The 18,687-nt window shown below is 32.2% G+C and overlaps 2 protein-coding genes across 3 annotated transcripts; both read left to right on the top strand.

Annotated features, from left to right (window-relative positions):
* The first annotated feature begins 1,412 nt into the window (after nucleotides 1-1,412).
* LOC116123169 (zinc finger BED domain-containing protein RICESLEEPER 2-like) lies at nucleotides 1,413-6,051 on the top strand. Its single transcript, XM_031408977.1, has 3 exons — nucleotides 1,413-1,922; nucleotides 5,549-5,897; nucleotides 6,008-6,051. The coding sequence occupies exons 1-3, from the start codon at nucleotides 1,413-1,415 to the stop codon at nucleotides 6,049-6,051; spliced, it is 903 nt and encodes a 300-aa protein (XP_031264837.1).
* Nucleotides 6,052-11,095: 5,044 nt separating this feature from the next.
* LOC116123144 (MADS-box protein SVP-like) lies at nucleotides 11,096-18,454 on the top strand. 2 transcript variants are annotated; one of them, XM_031408947.1, is made up of 9 exons: nucleotides 11,096-11,234; nucleotides 11,510-11,737; nucleotides 16,191-16,269; nucleotides 16,596-16,657; nucleotides 16,745-16,844; nucleotides 16,937-16,978; nucleotides 17,562-17,603; nucleotides 17,695-17,852; nucleotides 18,071-18,454. In XM_031408947.1, exons 2-9 carry the CDS (start codon nucleotides 11,553-11,555, stop codon nucleotides 18,087-18,089), a joined length of 687 nt encoding a protein of 228 aa, XP_031264807.1. In that variant the 5' UTR covers nucleotides 11,096-11,234; nucleotides 11,510-11,552; the 3' UTR covers nucleotides 18,090-18,454. The 2 variants fall into 2 exon arrangements, with proteins under 2 accessions (XP_031264807.1, XP_031264808.1); XM_031408948.1 differs by lacking the exon at nucleotides 16,937-16,978.
* The last annotated feature ends 233 nt before the right edge of the window (nucleotides 18,455-18,687 follow it).

Below are 18,687 nucleotides of genomic sequence, written 5' to 3'. Positions count from 1 at the left end.
GTAAATAAATCTTTCCAGCTGTCATACATATCCTTTTCTCCAACAAATTCGTAACCCTAGGTCAAAAATCTCTGATCTATTAAGTCGCGCCCATGCTTTATCTGCTGACTGTTTTTATGAACATTCTGGGAAAACAGAACATGCCCATGCTTTAAGCAAAATCCTCTTCTAGAATGTATCTCTTTTTGAGCTCCGATTTTTTCTCTCCAAAACTCTTGATTTTGAATTCAATTTGATTTAACTCCTTAATCTACTCCACAAAATACGAAACATAATCAAAATCCAAGATTTAAGCATTTATAACCATTAAAACATGAGGAAATATAACAAATATATAGATATTATGAATGCTTATCAGCAAGCACAAGTGGTACGGAAGCAAGTGTGAGTAGCCCTAAAAATGTTGTAGACAATGACAATCCACTATAGAGGAAGAAGAGAGCTAAGACATTAGCGGTGTGGTTAGAATTTAGGGAGGTGGTTCTCCCAAGGGGTACAAAGAAAGGGGAGTGCATTCACTGTAAAACCAAGTTGAAAATGACTGCCACTGGAAGCACGACCCAATTCAATAGACATTTGAAGAGGTGTGCGAAGAGAAAAGATTCCTTGAGGCAACAACAAATAAATTTTGATTGCAATTCTCAGGGTACCAATACTATCCTTCCTACTCTATGAGGCCAATTCAGTATGCTTAAGATGAGGGAGCTGATTGCACATTGGGTGCTGATGCATGAGCATCCGTTTTCTATTGTGGAGGAAGAGGGGTTGAACAATATGTTGAAGTATGGGATTTCTAAATGGAGTCCGGGTTCAAGAATGATTGTATGAAAGTGTTTGATAATAAGAGGCAGAAATTGAAGACCATATTGAAGGGTGTTAGGAAGATAAGTCTAACCACAAATCTATGAAGTTTAGGCAATCAGAGGATGGAATACATGGTGTTGACTGGGCATGGGATTGGTGAAAATTGGAAGTTGAATAGACGGGTCTTGAACTTTGTTCATTTCCCTCCTCCCCGTACTGTTGTTGCCATTTCTGATGCCATATTCAAGTATTTGATGGAGTGGGGAATTGAAGCAAAGGTCCACATGATCTCAGTGGACAATGATGCATCTAATGATGTAGCAGTCAAGGTCTTGACGAAAAATTTCCAAGCTACAGGGAAGCTCATGTGTGGGGGAAAGTTGTTTCATGTTAGGTGTTGTGCACACATCCTAAATCTTGTTGTTCAAGATAGTCTTTATCAGATTAGACATATTATTTACGACATCCGTGACAATGTGGTATATATAAATGCATCGGAGAGTAGGCTAAATGTGTTTTCAGAGATTGTTTTACAGCGGAGATTGCCGTTTCGCAAGCTTATTCTTAATTGCAAAACATGATGGAATTCAACATATGATATGTTGACAATGGCAATCAAGCTTAGACGTGTTTTCGCTAGTTTAGAGGAGAGGGATATCAGTTATCAGTATTGTCCTAAGGAGGAGGATTGGGACAAAGTAGAGAAAGTTTGTGAAATTTTAAAGGTATTCAATGATGCGACCAATCTCATATCGAGGAGTGATTATCCGACATCAAACTTGTTTCTAAAACAAGTTTGTTCAATCAAGATTATGTTGGATAATAAGAGTGAACATGAAGATGAATTTATAAGGATCATGGTTAGGAAAATGAAGCAAAAGTTTGACAAATATTGGGGGGAATGTAATTTGCTGATGGTTGTGCTTGCTGTATTGAACCCTAGACTGAAAATGAGGGTGATTCAGTGGGCGTTCCCTAAGATATATCCTGAGGCTGAAGCGCCGGCAAATATTGTTAGTGTTCGGGATGCCTTGTATGAGGTCTATGAAGAGTATGTCGATGCTAGTAAAGCATTGACTACTGCCCGCGCTTCTACGTCAGTAGGGGACAGACTTCAGGTAGTTGGTGAGGGGTAATGAAATAAATTCAATTGATTTAAAACTTATTTGATTTTTCTTTTCAGTAAATCAATTGTGAAATGCTTTTTTTTTTTTAATGATCTAATTTTCTTGAAAAACAAAAAAACAAAGAAAACAGAAGTGTGATAAAGACGAGTCCCAGTATAATGAAAAATTGAATATTCCAGGAAATTGACTATTTTTGATTTTTTTCTTTTTCTTTCTTCGACAATTAAAAATAAAGATTATTCATTCCCCCTCTAAGAGGGGCGAGATCCTTGGTCGATCTTTATCTTGATTTTATTAAGAATATCCTCTCTCTTTCTTTGCATTAGTAATCGAACGCATATATCAAAAGTTCGGTGAGGTTTGGGATGATTTCAGTGAGTTTCTGGACATGGTCGAGAAGGTTGAGCCAACTAAATCAGAGTTAGATTGTTATTTGGGAGAGGGGTGTCATAAATGTGTGGGGGATCTTGCGGCGTTTGATGCTTTGACATGGTAGAAGGCAAATGCAACGAAGTTCCCTATTATGTCTGCCATAGCTCGTACATATGAGCCATCCTTATCAATACGGTTGCTTCTGAGTCTGCTTTCAACGCCGGGAGTAGGGTTATTGACACTTATTGATCGTCATTGGCTCCCAAGACTGTGGAGATGTTTTTATGTGGATGCGATTAGTGTCGGACATTGATTGGGTTGAAGAAAGGGTGCAAAGTAAGTTATATTGAATATTCTTTTGATTAAATTCAATCATTACATTATATTTATACTAACTAAATTCAATTACTCCTCCTATGTCATTTTCAGGAAGAGGAGCAACCTTTGGTGATCACACTTCCTATCTCGTAAGTTCCTGGGATTCAGTACATGGTTTGGCTGTGGTAAGAGGCACACGCAGCTAAAAGTTTGATTCATTTCAGTTTTGTTGCATGATTATTCATTTTAGTTACCTAAAAAGATACTAAATTTAACATTTTTTGCAGCCGGGGGAACATGGTGGTTTCAGTACAGGATAGCCTGTCTACAGACGACATCCACCTATATTTTGATTGTTGGATAGTTGTTTTTTTCATTTCCTAGACTGTATTTTTTTCATTTTCTAGACTGTATTTTGATGAAAACTTGGTACACTTGTAATTTGTTGTATAGTTATCACGGTTAATATGATGCAAGCTATGTAGTAGGTATTAATTGACGCAAATTTGTGGATTCAAACAAGTTTTGGAAGGAAAAACAGACTACAGGGCTAGAATTTACCTCGGTCAAACCTTAACGAGTTGGGCTCGAGTATAGGCTCGCGAGCTCATTAATGAGCCAAGCTTGCGAGCCAGCTCGAGCTCGAGTTCGAGCCCCTTTTTCCTGGTTCAATAGGCTCGAGCTTGATCCTATAGCACATAAGCCGAGCTCGTTAAGTCGAAAGCTCGGCTTAGCTTGTTTACACCCCTAGGATAGTAGCAAATCTGTAGGTTGTGACATGGAGCCTCCATTTATTGCTTTATGACAGAAACCAGCCCAGTTGGGCCCATGTTGATCCTATCTTATTAATTGATGTCCAAGCCCTGCTAACTTTGGATGAGGCTCTTCTTTTTCGGTTAAGTAATATATACTAGCGTAGGCCAGCTACTTGAGAGGTTATAGGCCTCCCTAGTACATGTATTGGGTCCTCCTTTTCAAAACTGACACATTACCACGTTCCATCGTTTCTAAACAATTAGTATGTGAAATATCCCTCTCGGAATTCCTTTGTTTAGCTCAAATTTACGTTTTTTGCATCTTTAAAATGTTGGTATACATTTATTTGTCCTTATTTTTCAAAAGTATGTTGATATATATATATATACTTTTGAACACCCCTAATATATATATATATATATATATATATATATTAGGGGTGTTCAAAAGAACCGTTCGGAACCAGAACCGTTGGGTACTAGGAACCAGAACCGATTGTCAACGGGTAGGTTCTGGTTCCAAAAATCTGAAACCGACACTGTACATTTCTGGTATCGGTTCCTACAGTCAAGAATCGGAACCGAGAACCGGGACTGAAATGAAATATTATTAAGGAGTGGGGGGGGGTTCGTAATTTACCTGCCACGTATAAAAACTTCAGATTAGGGCAAAAAATTTCATTGTTTCTTTCTTCCCTTCCCAGTTCTCTTCGTCTATGTCGCTCTTTCTCTCTGTTCACTCACACACACAGCCTCACATCACAGTGTCGATTCTCTTATCTCTGACTGCTATTATCTCAAATTATCTCTATTTTTAATACAATTTTTAGCTTTTTTTTTTTTTTCTTTTAATTTGTCTAGTTTGGTGAAGCATGATCTTTGGAATCTAGAAGAAGACACTAAAGCACTCCAATTTCTTAAGATTATTTCCATTTCTTTCTTTTAATTTTATTTGACCATAAATAGATTATGGCTAATTGTGAAGTGAATTTTCAGATGTGTTATGAGTTTTGCATTCACTAGTTCTTAATATTACGATTACGAGTCTTCGTTCTTTCAAATATCAACGCTGATAATTAGTTAGTGAAGTGTTGTGCAAAAATTTCAATTGTTGAATGTTATTTTTGTGTTTTACGCCGTGTAATTGGCTTAATAACATCCGCATGGGTAAATTATTGATGTTTATTATGTGCTTAATCTATCATTCAATGTGATGTGAGTCTCATGTTAAGTTATGTGTCAAATCTATCATTTATATGTAAAACAATTTAATTGGAAGTGTAACCTTAGTTGCATTACTGAACTAGCAGAACCAAAATCCATATAAAAACTTTCTGTTGAGCATTATATCGAACACATTGCGTTTGCATATTATAGTACAAATACTAATTGACAAACAAACATACTGTGTGAATAATTTAAGGATAATACTATACTTACAAAGTTCTCCTACAAATATATATGTACAAAGTGATGTGTCATACTATGATTGGACAGTGAATTTGACTTTAGTTAAAAAGTTGACTTTATAAATTCACTATCTCAATCATAATATGACACATCACTTTGTACACACATATCTTTGTATGAGGACTTTGTAAATGTAGTATTATTCATAATTTAATCATATGGGATCCAAAATACAAGCACCTAAAATCTTAAAACTAACCTTCAATTTCTTGATGCAAACGCCTTTTTTTTTTTTTTTTTTTTTTTTTGAATCATGAATCAAAACTTCCACTTTATTTGAAATTTGGACTAAATTGTGGACCTTGCCATGCATGACTGCTGCTCAAATAGGGTTAGTGTGAATTGGGTTAGGGTTAGGTTTTTCAAAGAAATCTCCATGAACCAACCAAGAATTGATAAAGGTGAAAAACCTAGTTGTAAGTATATGTATATCTCGGCTACATAACACCCAATTTAGATTTAAATAAAAAGCAGAATGTTAAGATGATATAATACCATAGATGGGCAAGTAATGAAGTTCCCTGAAAAATTAAAAGACGCATGCATGCCTGGTTTTATTAAGATAAAAAAGGGAATTACTTTGACGATATTTGAACATGGTGCTTGGTGGTATATAAAGTTTACAAAAGGAAAAAACTTTAAAAAAGGAAATATTAGAAAGAAAAAAGTTGTCTTGTTTTTCTTAGCATTTGAATATAACAGTTGTTGTTTGCTATTCCGGTATTTACAATTGCTTCTGAGTTAGAGATTTACCTCGAGGAGAAATGTCTACCCGTGAAGTCTAAGTTGAACATACTAGATTGGTGGAAAGTAAATGCTACAACGTATAAGGTTCTCTCGTATATGGCAAGAGATGTGTTTGATATTCCGGTATCTACAGTTGCTTCTGAGTTAGCTTTCAGTACATCGGGTCGTGTACTTGATCACTTTCGGAGTTCTTTAAGTACACCCATTGTGGAAGCATTAGTTTGTACACAAGATTGGTTGAGATATGCATATACCCCAATTACTTTTGAGGATTACTTGATGGATGCAGAAAGTTATGACTCAGGTAACAAAATAATATAAATCTTTTATATTTATATTTAGTTAATTTATTCCCAAATTATTGTATTCAATATTTTGAACTTACTAATTGATTTTCTTGTATTTATTTTATAGAAATTAATGCACATGAGGCAAGCAATTTAGAGCATGGAGCATGAGATATTTTCAGTTTTTCATATTTGGATGTTGTTAATTGTTATGTTACTTATTTTATATGTTATGTAATTTCATCGTTTTAGTTTTGGAGTTTATAATTTTGAATTTGTGATTTTCAACGGATTATTGTAATATTTTAATTTTGAATTTGTGATTTTCAATGGATTATTTTAATTTTGGAGTTTGAAATTTGAAATTTATAATTTTAATTTTGTTAACAAGTGCCCAAGTGGGGGGTATTTGTAAGTTTTAAGAGTTTTTTTTTTATCATTTTAAAGACTTTTTTTTGGGGGGGGGGGGGGGGGTTAATGAATTTTACAGGGTACCAGAAACCGTGTTATAGGTTCTGGTCCGGGTATCACCGATAGTTCCGGTTCCAAAATTCAAGGAACTGTTTGTTCCGGTTCCTTCCAAAATGTAGGGTACCAGAACCGAACACCCTTAAGATATATATATATATATATATATATAATCTATGGAACATACATATATTCCCTAACAAACTGTTTTTCTTTTTCTTTTTCTTGTGTTCGAATAAACTGAATCCATTTTTTAAGTCCAGAAAATGTTAAAATATTTGTAAAAGATACTTAAATGTCTAAATAAATTTAGAATACATGTTACCCTACTATCAAACATTGGAGGGAAATATAACAAGACGTATATTGTTGCTTCAGTAATATTATATTGTTGGTTTCTTTATCTTGAAATACGTTCATAATGAAGATTGAAAAAGAATGAAAGATAAATGTACTTGACATTTTCTTCTAATGTGTAATATCATGGAAAAATTAAAATCAGAATAATTTTCTAAAGAAGCATAGTACGCGTGCACATTGATGCTGACATCTGGCCTCAGAATAATGGAAATGGTCATCTTGATTACTACAAGAATCACCATAAAGTTCACAATTAATTAATTTATTATAAGCTCCCTAAGCTATCTAGTGGATCGGTTTAAATTTAATTGGTTGACAATTAGTTATTTTGACTCGCGTTTTTAAGAAAAGGACACAAGGCACATGTAAGCAAAATATTTGAGTCGTAATGGTAATTAGCTTTTATCTTATCTGGTGAGGTGTCCACCTGAAGCTTCTTGGTCTCCTCAACTGTGGATTTGGTTTGTATTTGCTATAATTAATTAACACTTACCAACATTTTTTAAGGGTATTGGACTCTCTTGCGCATTTATTTATTTATTTTACGGATGAACATCCTTCCTAAGTAGATCGGATCATGTAAGAATTTCAATAATCAAATTAATTATATTACATTTGTATGTTCTATATTTACAATAATGTTGGATGTAAACTTTAAGGAGTTGATCTGGTGATCAAGGAAGTTTGCTCTCTTTATTGACTTACTAAGTTCAAATTTTAGGGTCACCTATCACATTGTGACTGATTTAGTCCTTTATATTTTTCAAGTGTTTAAAAGATCACGGAGATTAATTGAAATACACACAAACTGACCCAAATACCCCAGTTACAAAAAAAAAATGTTAGATGTATCAAGAAATCGTACAAAGATATATACAAATATAAGAAATGAATGAAATAGTGAATATGATGAGTTTGACTTTTGTATTCACTCTTCCTGACAGTAGCCACATCACTTGTAATATTTCTGTATATCTCTAGCATTACTCATATATTTAAGATGCATATAGATACTATTTTCTTTATTTTATTACTTTAATGGTCATGGATTTAGCTGAAAACGGCAAGATTGCTAGCTATTTATAGTCATGGATCTGGCCGAAAATGGTCAGAATAGATCTGATTGTTTTCGACTAGATCCACAACCATCTAGTCATCTTCGACTTTCCATTTAGCCAAAAACTGTTGGATTGGCGCACGATTGATCAAATCTGATTGGTCGTGCGCCATTCCGACGACTGCTAGCGATGGCCGAAAGTTGTCTTGGGTGGCTTAGGAAATTTTGGGTATTGTCCGTATAAATGGTTAGGATATTTTTATCTATAAAAATATATGAGGTTAAAGAAGTAATTGCACATTTGAACTCATGGTTATTTAGTATTCAATTTCCCACACTTGGATTTTCTTGAATCTCTCGCCAAGTCTTATAATAGTTTTCTGTTGCTCTCTTAAATTTATGCAAAATTTATTCCCTTAAATATGCTTTGACGTGAGAATTAAACCAATTCATATCCCACACTTGTCACTAGGATTATCATTATCATTCTTTTATCTTTGCTTACACTGCAATATCTTTTAGGTATAATATTTAGAGGCATTTGCTAAGATCGCCGTGTACAATATTAATTGTCGGATTTTGTCATATTTTCGATAATTAATAAACTATTGACTTATAAAAATAGCTATATTGATTAAGATTTAAAGTTGGAATTCCAATTTATAAAAGTAGCATCATTCTTACCATATTCGGCCATATAAAATTTTACAATGATTTAAATTGACTTGATTATCACCTCTTCTATACATCCATTTATTTAGAGCAATTATTTTATTATTTTTATTAATTAAAAAAACTGTAATAAATATTGAGGCAAACGATAGCGTGAAAAATAAAAAAATAACTACTCTCTATTATGCAGAAGAATAATACATCTAATCTATCATCATAAATTGATACGTATCTCTTTATTGGTAAATAACATTGGGTGCGTCTGGTTTATTATTTTGGATAGAATTTTGAGAATAATATTGGGTAGTTGATAGGGAAGTATTACGAGGTAAAATTTAAAAATTTATGAAAAAGCCTCTAGATTTGCTAATTTAATTAAACATCCTAATATATAAAATGACAAAAACACCCCCAACACCTGCAGTGTCAGATTCCGGCCACCATCGCTGAAATCTGGCCAAAAAATCGCATTATGACACAAACCGGTCGGATCTGTATCGTAACACGTCGTTATGACATTTTCCTGCCAGATCTACGGTCTGCTATGACCACGACGGCCAAAAAAGACCAAAACGAAGACCAACGATATGACCGTCATTTTCGGTCAACGACGACCATTTCTTTGGCCGTCGTAGACAATCAGATTGGTGAGCTTCTGGCTATTTCTGGTCAGAAGGTAGGTCGTTATACAGATTCTGACTCCCACTGATGGTGGTTACTAGAATCTGGCAAGTATGGATTGTAGAGGTATTTTTACTAATTTTTAAAAAAAATTTCAGGAAGTATTTATGAAATTAATAATCTTATAAAGTTTAAAAGTAATTAAAAAAATAAGCTAATATTTGAATAGTTTGGAAAATTAATTCCAGAATATGGGTAATAATAATTAACCAAACATTGCCATTGTTTTTCTGACTGATGTGACAAGAGCCTTTAACAAAAACTAAACTATATCAAACCCATGGACGATTCTATTTATAGTCTAGTGCAATCTCTATCACATCAATTCTTAAATTTATGCCTCAATGCCAATAATAAATTTTATTTTACCCTTTTTACGCTTTTATAAAAAAATAAAATTATCAAGTTTATTTACTTATGTGTTATAAATCATATGATCGAATATTAAACGACTAGTCAATTATTAATTAAACATCTTACATTTCAGTCGTTAAAAGTTAATTGATAGAAAAACTTAGCACAAATATTCTGGAATTTAAATAAAGTATCATACAATATAATACTTTTATTGATGATGTAGATAATTTATAATATAAATACATGTACGCTTTATCAATATGTGTGCATCACTTAATGTAACAGATAATATAGTTTGTAATCAACCAGACAAATTTGTGATATAATTTCAAATTAATTTCTCCTTTCGTTTTGAAGTAAAAAAATAATAGACAAATTATAAAAAGGAAAAAAGGAAAATTACATGAATTTCAAGTATACGAAAATTTGTTCATCAATTACCTTTTGGTGGCTGAGCGGTTCAATAGGAACTTTTTGGTGTATAACTAAAAAGACTTTGAATTCGAGTTTCTTTTTGGATGCTAGTAGAGGGAACAATTGAAACTCTTATCCGACTTATAGTTATAGAGTCTTGGGAGATTGGTTTCGGTGTACTTAAATTAGCTTGAATACTCCTGATCATCTAAAAAAAAAAAAAAAATGTATTCACATATTATGTAGCTATTTTTGTGATTTATTATCTTGAGCTATATATTAAATATTTAAATCATAAACTTTAAAAATAAGTATCTTCTCATTTCTATTTATACAAGCCCAATTTATCACTTCACATTCACAACAAAGTAAAGTAATAATAGAAAAATTATATATTAATTAATTGAATTTACGAGCTTCAATATAGCTTTAATCTGATTTCATAATTATAAACAAAACATTTGATTGGAACTGAAAATGAATAGGAAAATAGTCAAAATACAAGTAAATATATAATGGTGACCCTATTTATCTCAACAAATAAAGAGTAAACTATCTGTTCTTACCCAAATAATGATTTAATGATACTTTTTCACCCATAAACTTTTAAAATATCATTGTACTATCTAAATTTATATTCCTTCTTTATTCTGACATCATTACAACTTTACACCACCATCATTCTCTTTCTCGATTACCATTCATCAAAACCTTTTAAATTTTACTTTCATCAATCTTGTCAATCATCAATAATTAAACGATTAAGATTTACATAATCGTCTAATTAATCTCAATTATCAAAATCTAATATTTTACCATCAAAAACCCTATAGCATTCCTTTTTTTAAAAGCTTCAATAATTTGTATCGAATTAACTCTTTACTCTTCTCATGATATAAATTTGCTCTCTATTGGTGGTCTTCAGAATATAAAATTCGTCGGTTCGTAAATAAACAGGATTTTAAATGGTTGAGAGTAGGAGGTACAACTCATTATTCCTATTAAGTAGTGGCTAATTGGCTATGTGTGTACGGGAAGCGATTGTCCACATAAAAGAAAAGGAAAAAAAAAAAAAAAATACTTACCAAAGTTTTAAATAAAATCGTGTTGACCCATGTATCATTAATTATCTTAATTACTTAGTTAAGTATGAATATATTAAAAAAAATGAATATAATAATTAAAAAAAAAGATACTGTTTGGCTATAAAAGGGAAGGCAACCTTTCCTTTCTTGAACACACAACTATGTCTCTCTCTCTCTTTAAAATTACTTTCTCCAATTAGTTTAGTGCCTTTTGGTAGCTGTGTGAGATCAGTTCAGACCTAAAACACCACTCGGAGAAGGTAAATAAGAAACAAACCCCCTCTCTCTCCCACACACTAAAATCTTTAATCTGTCATTCTTCTGTAATTGTTTGCATGTTCATGAGTTATGATTGGTGGTTTTTTTTTTCTATTTTATTTTAAAACTTTTTCTGGGTTTCTTAACCTGGATCTGAACCGGGTCTTTAACTAGGGTTTCTGCTAGGATTCTTTCATAAATTGGAAGAAAATCCACTTCATTTTTACCCCTTTTAGTTCCATTTTATATGTATGGTTTCTTACTTTCTTATACTTAGAAAATGTGAAAGTTATGGGTTGATGATTTTTGGAGGGTGAAGAATGGCGAGAGAGAAGATCAAGATCAAGAAGATTGAAAACGTTACGGCCAGGCAAGTCACCTTCTCTAAGAGGAGGCGAGGTCTCTTTAAGAAAGCTGAAGAGCTTTCTGTTCTCTGTGACGCCGAGGTTGCTCTCATCATTTTCTCAGCTACTGGCAAGCTCTTTGAGTACTGCAGCGCCTCCAGGTATTTTCCCATTCCATTTTTTTTTCCTATATTAAAATTCCGTACGATAAATCTATAACTTTTCTTCTTCAACTCTACCTATTATTTCGGTCCTTTGTCTTCCCGTGTCTGCGTTTATGTGTTTTCGTCTCTTTGTCGTTGTGTTTGTCCGCGCGTGGGAGAGACTCCTTCAAGTTTTTACTCTTTCCCATTTCGTTCGATCTTTCAAGCAGCAAGAAAAAAAATTTACAGAAGGGAATAAAGCAATTTCTTTGCTGAAATTCCGTGGTCACTTTCAAAGAAAACGTCTTACTTCGGTTCACACTCTCAGACTTGATTAATTCTATGGACTCTTTAGAGTTTATGATAATTAAGAGTGAAAATCCTCACGGCCACTTCCAAGATCTTTGTTATCTCCTCCACTGAATTGCATTTTTAGATTTTCTGGTCAACAGCAGTCTCGCATCAGACCCAAAACTTTGATTTCTATGGTTGCTTGTTACAGCGGGTACAGACTTTGGCGGAGTCTCGATCCCCTTGTGACTTTTCTTGAAATATATACGGATCCCATGAAATCAACGTCTCAAACATTTTCATCATATTCTTAATTGACCTATTATTTTGTCATAAAATAACAAAATAAACACCAATATTATAACTTCATCTCTGTATTTGAGGTCAACTACTTTAAATATTCAACGAGTTCAACCATATAATGAATGTACGTACGCCTCTATTTAATTATTTAATTGGTGTCAAGGTGAGAAATATAAGTATACATTATAACAGTTATGTTATATGTCTTAAATTAAATATATGAACTATGAAGTAATTATTTTAGTTTATTTTTCAGGTCGTTTTGGTTTGATTACATTTTTATTACGTATCTATATTTGAATACAACTATATAATCTATGATTCTGTTATGGTAGTTAAGAACATAAATATTGTACAAGTATAAATAGTTTTCGAAAGAACACAGGTTGAGTCAATTGCATGGGGAATGGGTTAAGGGTTAAATGTAAGTAATGTATATGTATAATGTTACCACTAACGTATTAATAAATACTTAATTGTTTATTTTATACTAAGGTTTGCAGTTAAAATTTAATCTTATCATTTCAGCAGTAAAATTATAAATAATTTCTGGGTGCATTTTTGGTAGAGTGGTTGTTTATTGTGTTTGTTTGTGTATGAAATGGATACAAGATTAAAAGTAATCTATGTATGTCAGTTTGACAGCTTTCTAGACCTATATATTGATGGTTATGAAAATGCTGTTAATTTTTAATTTTTAATAGGAATTGATGGTTATCATTTCATGATTTAAAAATCTGCTAGTACTTGGTGAAAAAAATATCATAATTAGGTTAAATAACGAAATGTAAGATATGAAGCAGATCATATTCTCATTAAAAAACTGAACAATATTGAATACTGGTTGAAGTAGATGTTACAAGTTTTATTTTAATTAGCATTTTCTATCTTGATAAGAAAGAAGGATTTTACTCAGAAGGGAGAATGGAGGAGTAAATATCAATATATTCAGTGAATTAAAGTTTTACTTTAACTTTGATATAGTTTTGTTCTAATATTTGACATTTTATTGTCTTCATTATAACAAATTATGCTCTCATAATCCAGTGAGACTAGCTGAAAATCAAGATAGATTACTTGTTGATATTCAAAGTTATGATTAATGTTCATGAATTTGTCATAAGGCCATAAGTTTTTTATATTTAAAGCCTATTGAGTTTTTGAGAATTTTGGTATCATCCTTATCATTCAAGGTTTCGCGTGAAAAGTCCTCCTATATTTTTGGGTTTCCATGGTAGCAGACAGCCATTTAACTTTCTTGGTTTCAAAGGCTAGCTGATTTGAATAATGAGTGTTATCATTTTAATAAACATGATTAAGTTGGTCAGCAAAAACGAGCAGGCCAATAGTAATTTTACTTTTTACTTGAATGTGGCTAATAAAGGAATTAACCAAGCTCAAATCAAGCTAGATGTTGGTTTAATTAAGGTGAAAGACTCTGGTTGACCTTTTAAATTAAGCTCAATGTTAGTTCATTTAAGGTGAAAGAGTCTAGCTAATTGACCTTCTAATGAGACTTGTTTGTGCAAGGGTTTGAAAATTTTTGGTAGAGTTTTGGGTCGTTTAGACTTGTATATAATATTTGTAAGTTTTTTAAGCTTGAACTTGATTTGATCGCTCATAGATATGTTTGAGTTTAGTTGGTCCTAAGTTGATCTCATAAATTGTGTGTGAGTGTGGATATATATATAGGCTTTTTGATAAATAAAATTCTTCTTGAAGTGCAGACTTGAGTCAAGTTCTAACAATTATATATATATTGAAGATTGATTGTAACCATGTAAAAATTGTTCAAAATTTATACTGACCTTACATTAGTCATCAATGAGTCTTATATGCATGAATGTGCTCAATTCTAAACAAGTTGAATTTAACTTTCTTCAATTTAAGCCGAAATTTGTTAGTTTAATTATAAGTATAAACAAGCTTTTAAGAACTTTATGCATGAATGTGCTCGATTCTAAACAAGTTGAATTTAACTTTCTTCAATTTAAGCCGAAATTTGTTAGTTTAACTATAAGTATAAACAAGCTTTTGAGAACTTTCATTGTGTGTGGCCTTGTGAGGGTAAAATGTTGTGGACTTATGGTAGATTTGAGTTTGGAGTAAATTCTGATATTACCTTTGAAGAATAGGGCTCCATGGCCTCAAACCAAATTCAATGGGAAATGTCTATTTGTAAGGAAAAATCATGTATATTTACACTTAGACTTTAAAAGGTGCTAACATGATTAAGAATATTTATGATACCGTAGAGGTATTGCGTCATCTGTATCACTAACCAATATATTGTTGCCAAATAGTTTTTAAAATTAATAATTCGATCACATTTATGATTAGGATTGATGAGAGAGAATATTTTCAGAAGTAGTTTAAATGCATTGATTGGTCGTATAGATAACTTGGAACCCCAGTGGAATTCTTAATTTTTTTTTATATGACTATAGTGAACAAGTAATTTATTATGTTAAATTACAATATCTCTTGTTTTTTCCTATTTGTTATTGAGTTACCTGTTTATTGAGGTGATAGTTGTGAACATGATCTTGCTTGAGCTGATATAGATGGGTTTTGAGGAATATTTGTTATATAAAGATCATACACTATTCGTATTCTTATAATTAATTTGATATTAATCTTATTTCTCAGAGCTGCACGGTTAAAGTAATTACTTTGTTGGAAGCATAATTATTGTTAGATTAAAATATGAAGAAAACGTTTTCAATGGGCTTTGTGATATACCAATTCTTAATTCTTTGAACAATATTCTTCATAGTTTTCCTTTATAATTTACTTGGTAATTGTGTGCCAGTTGTATTGGATGCCGCACCTATATGTTGATTGCTAAAGAAATACATCATGTTGATTGCTAAAGAAATACATCAGTTCTGAATTCTACCATGAATTTGGGGATCAATATGTACATTTCTAGATTCCGTTAAATGTGATTAACCCTAAGACATAAATTATCATATAAACTATTACCATGTCTTTATGTTTTCATGGTTAAGTCTCTTGACTGAAATGCATTTCTTAAATTTATAAGTTGATTGGTAAATAAGAAGTTGTTGCCTTGGCCATTTAATGTGAGCTGTAGTAGATATAAGTATGAATAAATATATTTGCTTTAGCCAAGTTTTCTCCTAAACTGTGATCCTCCTTCATATGTGACTCCACCTCCCTTTATAGGCTTTCGGTCAGTTCATTTGAATAACAGAAGCTCTTCTCTTCATCATGTCACGTTGAAAGGGTTTGTGGAAATTCTTCTTTATTCTATGCAGGCGAAGGTGGTTATATCATATTAGGTTCTTTCTTACTTGTTATAAATAGAATCTCTAAGGCATGCTGACACTTTTTGACTCTAATGTTACAGTTTGTTCGGATTTTTATTCACTAGAACATAACATTGTGTTATAAATTTGCTAAATTAAGGTGAATGAACTTTGTTATTTATAATAAATTGGATATTGCTTTTCATCTCTTGTAAATTTTCAAATGGCTAGGTTTTCTTGATTTTCACTTAAATTATCAGTCAATATGTCAGTTGAATGGTTGTATTATGTTATAACTAATTGCAAATGCTTAAATATGTGGGGTGGATTATGGATGATTGGACGTAATGACAGATAACAATCATGTCATTTGGTGAATAGATAGTTCACTTAGATTAAAAATCATTATAATCCTATATAGATCATATATATTATGAATAGGGTTTGATGCCTTCTCAGCTGATGGGATCTTTATTCTAGCAATTAATTGAAACTCCACTTGCCATATAAGTTACGGTATAGTTTCAAACAGTTCAATGTGTGCTCTAATCTGCTATGAGTTCTGACCTGTCTAACATATTTAGTTTATAAATTTTGTTGTGCAGCATGAAGGACACAATTTCAATGTATAATCTGCACTCTAATAACATCGGAAAACTTGACCAGCCATCGCTTGAACTACAGGTAATTTATTTGATCAGTTTTGTTAGATTATCATCATAACTATGATTGCTATGTACGTTTTTAAGAGGTTCTAAATGACTAAAGGAAAATGACATAGGCATGCCATTAGAATTTCTTAAATGAATTTTCTAAAAGGCTTGGGGTTCACTAATTTAAATTTTTAATTAAGCATATTTTTAACTAGTTGAGTATTCAAAAACTGCAATGGAAGAGATTACCAATTCACTTGCATTGGCTAACTTGGCATCACATATATAAATTTCTTTTTCCCAGTAATTGTCAAGTTTTACATATCAGAACTGACTGGCAATTCTATTCTTATGTAGCTAGAAAATAGCAACCACATCAGATTGAGTAAGGAAATTGCTGATAAGAGCCATGAACTACGGTATATATTTTAATGTAGTTATATTATTTTTTTACTTTGGTAAGTTAGCTAAAATTCCTTTATTATTAATATTACCTTTTATAATAGACAAATGCAAGGAGAAGATCTTAAAGGATTGAATATAGAGGAATTACAACAACTCGAAAACATGCTTGAATCAGGACTTGGGCGTGTTCTTGAAACAAAGGTATGTATTTTTTTAATTTTATTGCAGACTAAAGTATATATATTTACCATTATTCATGCAGGTGTTAATATGAGTTTTATTTTCCATATCAGAGTGAACTGATTATAAACGAGATCTCTTCACTTGAAAGAAAGGTTAGAAGACAAATATTTAATTCTATCTATGCCTTTTGTTCATGATCTTTCTTACTAAATTAAAGCTAGCAGTCTCTGTTTGTGGTAGAAGCAATAGTGTACTAGAAGGATAAATAAGTTTCTTCATAAGGATATATTAAATTGAGATCATCTCAAAGTCAGACAGGAGATATTCATGGAAATACATTATGTTATTATTGACTTTAAAATTCATTAAATAGATGATATGAAAATAATGTTATGAATCAAACTAAAATATGTGTACTTTCACTCTTGAGGGTTTTTATTTTTTATATATATAATGACTAATTTTTTGGCATCAAAATTTTCCACAAAAGATCTTTTTATTTATAATATTAATAATTTTTAATTGTGCATGCAAATTTTCAGTTTGCATTATAATTTTAAGGACACAGTCATGAGCTATAGCTTAAGTTCTTTAATTTCCATTTAATGGTGTGCAATATATATATATCAAGGCTCTTCGGTTGGAGACCTCTCCAGTTTGCTGTCGATTATTATTTATTAAGATATCATAAGTCAAGAGTTCTATCTTGAGTTTTCAACTTGGTATTATTTGCAGGGAGCACAACTGTTGGGGGAGAATAGACGACTAAAACAGAAGGTATAAGAATTCATTTTGGTGGACTATTATAATAATTTTATTTATTTCATTTTATTTGAAAATGGCGAGGGATCTCTCAAATTTGGAACAGGTGGCCAACTTGTATGAGGGAAAAAGCCTCGTCCTAGCTGATTCAGAAATCGCAATCCAGGAAGAAGGGTTGTCATCAGAATCTGCTACTAATGCTTGCAGCTGCAGCGGCGGCCCGCCTATAGAGGATGACAGTTCTGATACTTCTCTCAAATTAGGGTAAGCTTAATTATCAGTATAGGGTCATGCATATGTAAATAAATTTTATCTCCCAATTCAATAGTTTAAGCTTATCACAATGTTTTTGCATTTTGATAAAAGAGACGAGACTGAGAAGCAACCTTAATATTGATACAATAATTAATGCGAAGTCAACGTACTGGACATTTTTAAATTTCTTTTGATCAATTTTGCCTCTTCAACTATATATTTTGTAGGCTTCCCTTCTCTTGCTGAATTGGAGAGGACGAAGTGGATTTCTTCGTGTGTCGGATAAAACAGCCCAGGCATCGCCTAAGAGCTTGAAGGCTCGATCTGCGAAGGGGTACTTGTTTTTGTCAGGGTGGAGGAGCAGCGTGAGTCTGCGGAACTGTTTCTTGATGAGATCCTGATCAAGGTTTTAAAGGTAGATTGAGGAAGGGTGTCTGGGTCCATTAAAGGTTAATTGAGGAATTTCGAACATTTTAGTCCTTAAGAGTTTTGTAGGTTTTAAATTGATGCCTTTACTTAAATACCTTTAAATTTAAAATCTGGTTTATGAAGCTATAAATGTATTATCTGATAGGTGCTGAAGTAAAAATGATAGTTCTAGAACTTGAAGACTGCGTATACTTTCATCCAAGCTCACGTACTAAAATGATGAGCGAATTTAAGACCCGAACTGATGGCTTTTTAGTTTGGTTAATTTAAAATTTTGCAAATCAGAAAAATATATCGCTTTTTTTTTAATAATAAAATATTCATCTGAATTTGTATGAAAAGAGTGGGGGCATGATGAAGGTAAGATTACCAATGTGTCCCAACTCCCACGGGGCAAGGGGAGATGTGACGTGTC

Source organism: Pistacia vera, unplaced genomic scaffold (genome assembly GCF_008641045.1).
Source record: "Pistacia vera cultivar Batoury unplaced genomic scaffold, PisVer_v2 Contig140, whole genome shotgun sequence".
Taxonomy (NCBI): domain Eukaryota; kingdom Viridiplantae; phylum Streptophyta; class Magnoliopsida; order Sapindales; family Anacardiaceae; genus Pistacia; species Pistacia vera.
Note: the sequence above shows the minus strand (reverse complement) of the source record. Positions and strands in the feature narration are given on the sequence as shown.

Coding starts and splice junctions, on each gene's coding strand:
- LOC116123169 (XM_031408977.1), top strand. CDS start 1,413: ATGGCAATCAAGCTTAGACGTGTTTTCGCTAGTTTAGAGGAGAGGGAT. Junction 1,923..5,548: donor CAGTAGGGGACAGACTTCAG/GTAGTTGGTGAG, acceptor TGAATATAACAG/TTGTTGTTTGCTATTCCGGT. Junction 5,898..6,007: donor TGCAGAAAGTTATGACTCAG/GTAACAAAATAA, acceptor TTTATTTTATAG/AAATTAATGCACATGAGGCA.
- LOC116123144 (XM_031408947.1), top strand. CDS start 11,553: ATGGCGAGAGAGAAGATCAAGATCAAGAAGATTGAAAACGTTACGGCC. Junction 16,270..16,595: donor AGCCATCGCTTGAACTACAG/GTAATTTATTTG, acceptor ATTCTTATGTAG/CTAGAAAATAGCAACCACAT. Junction 17,604..17,694: donor ATAGACGACTAAAACAGAAG/GTATAAGAATTC, acceptor AATTTGGAACAG/GTGGCCAACTTGTATGAGGG.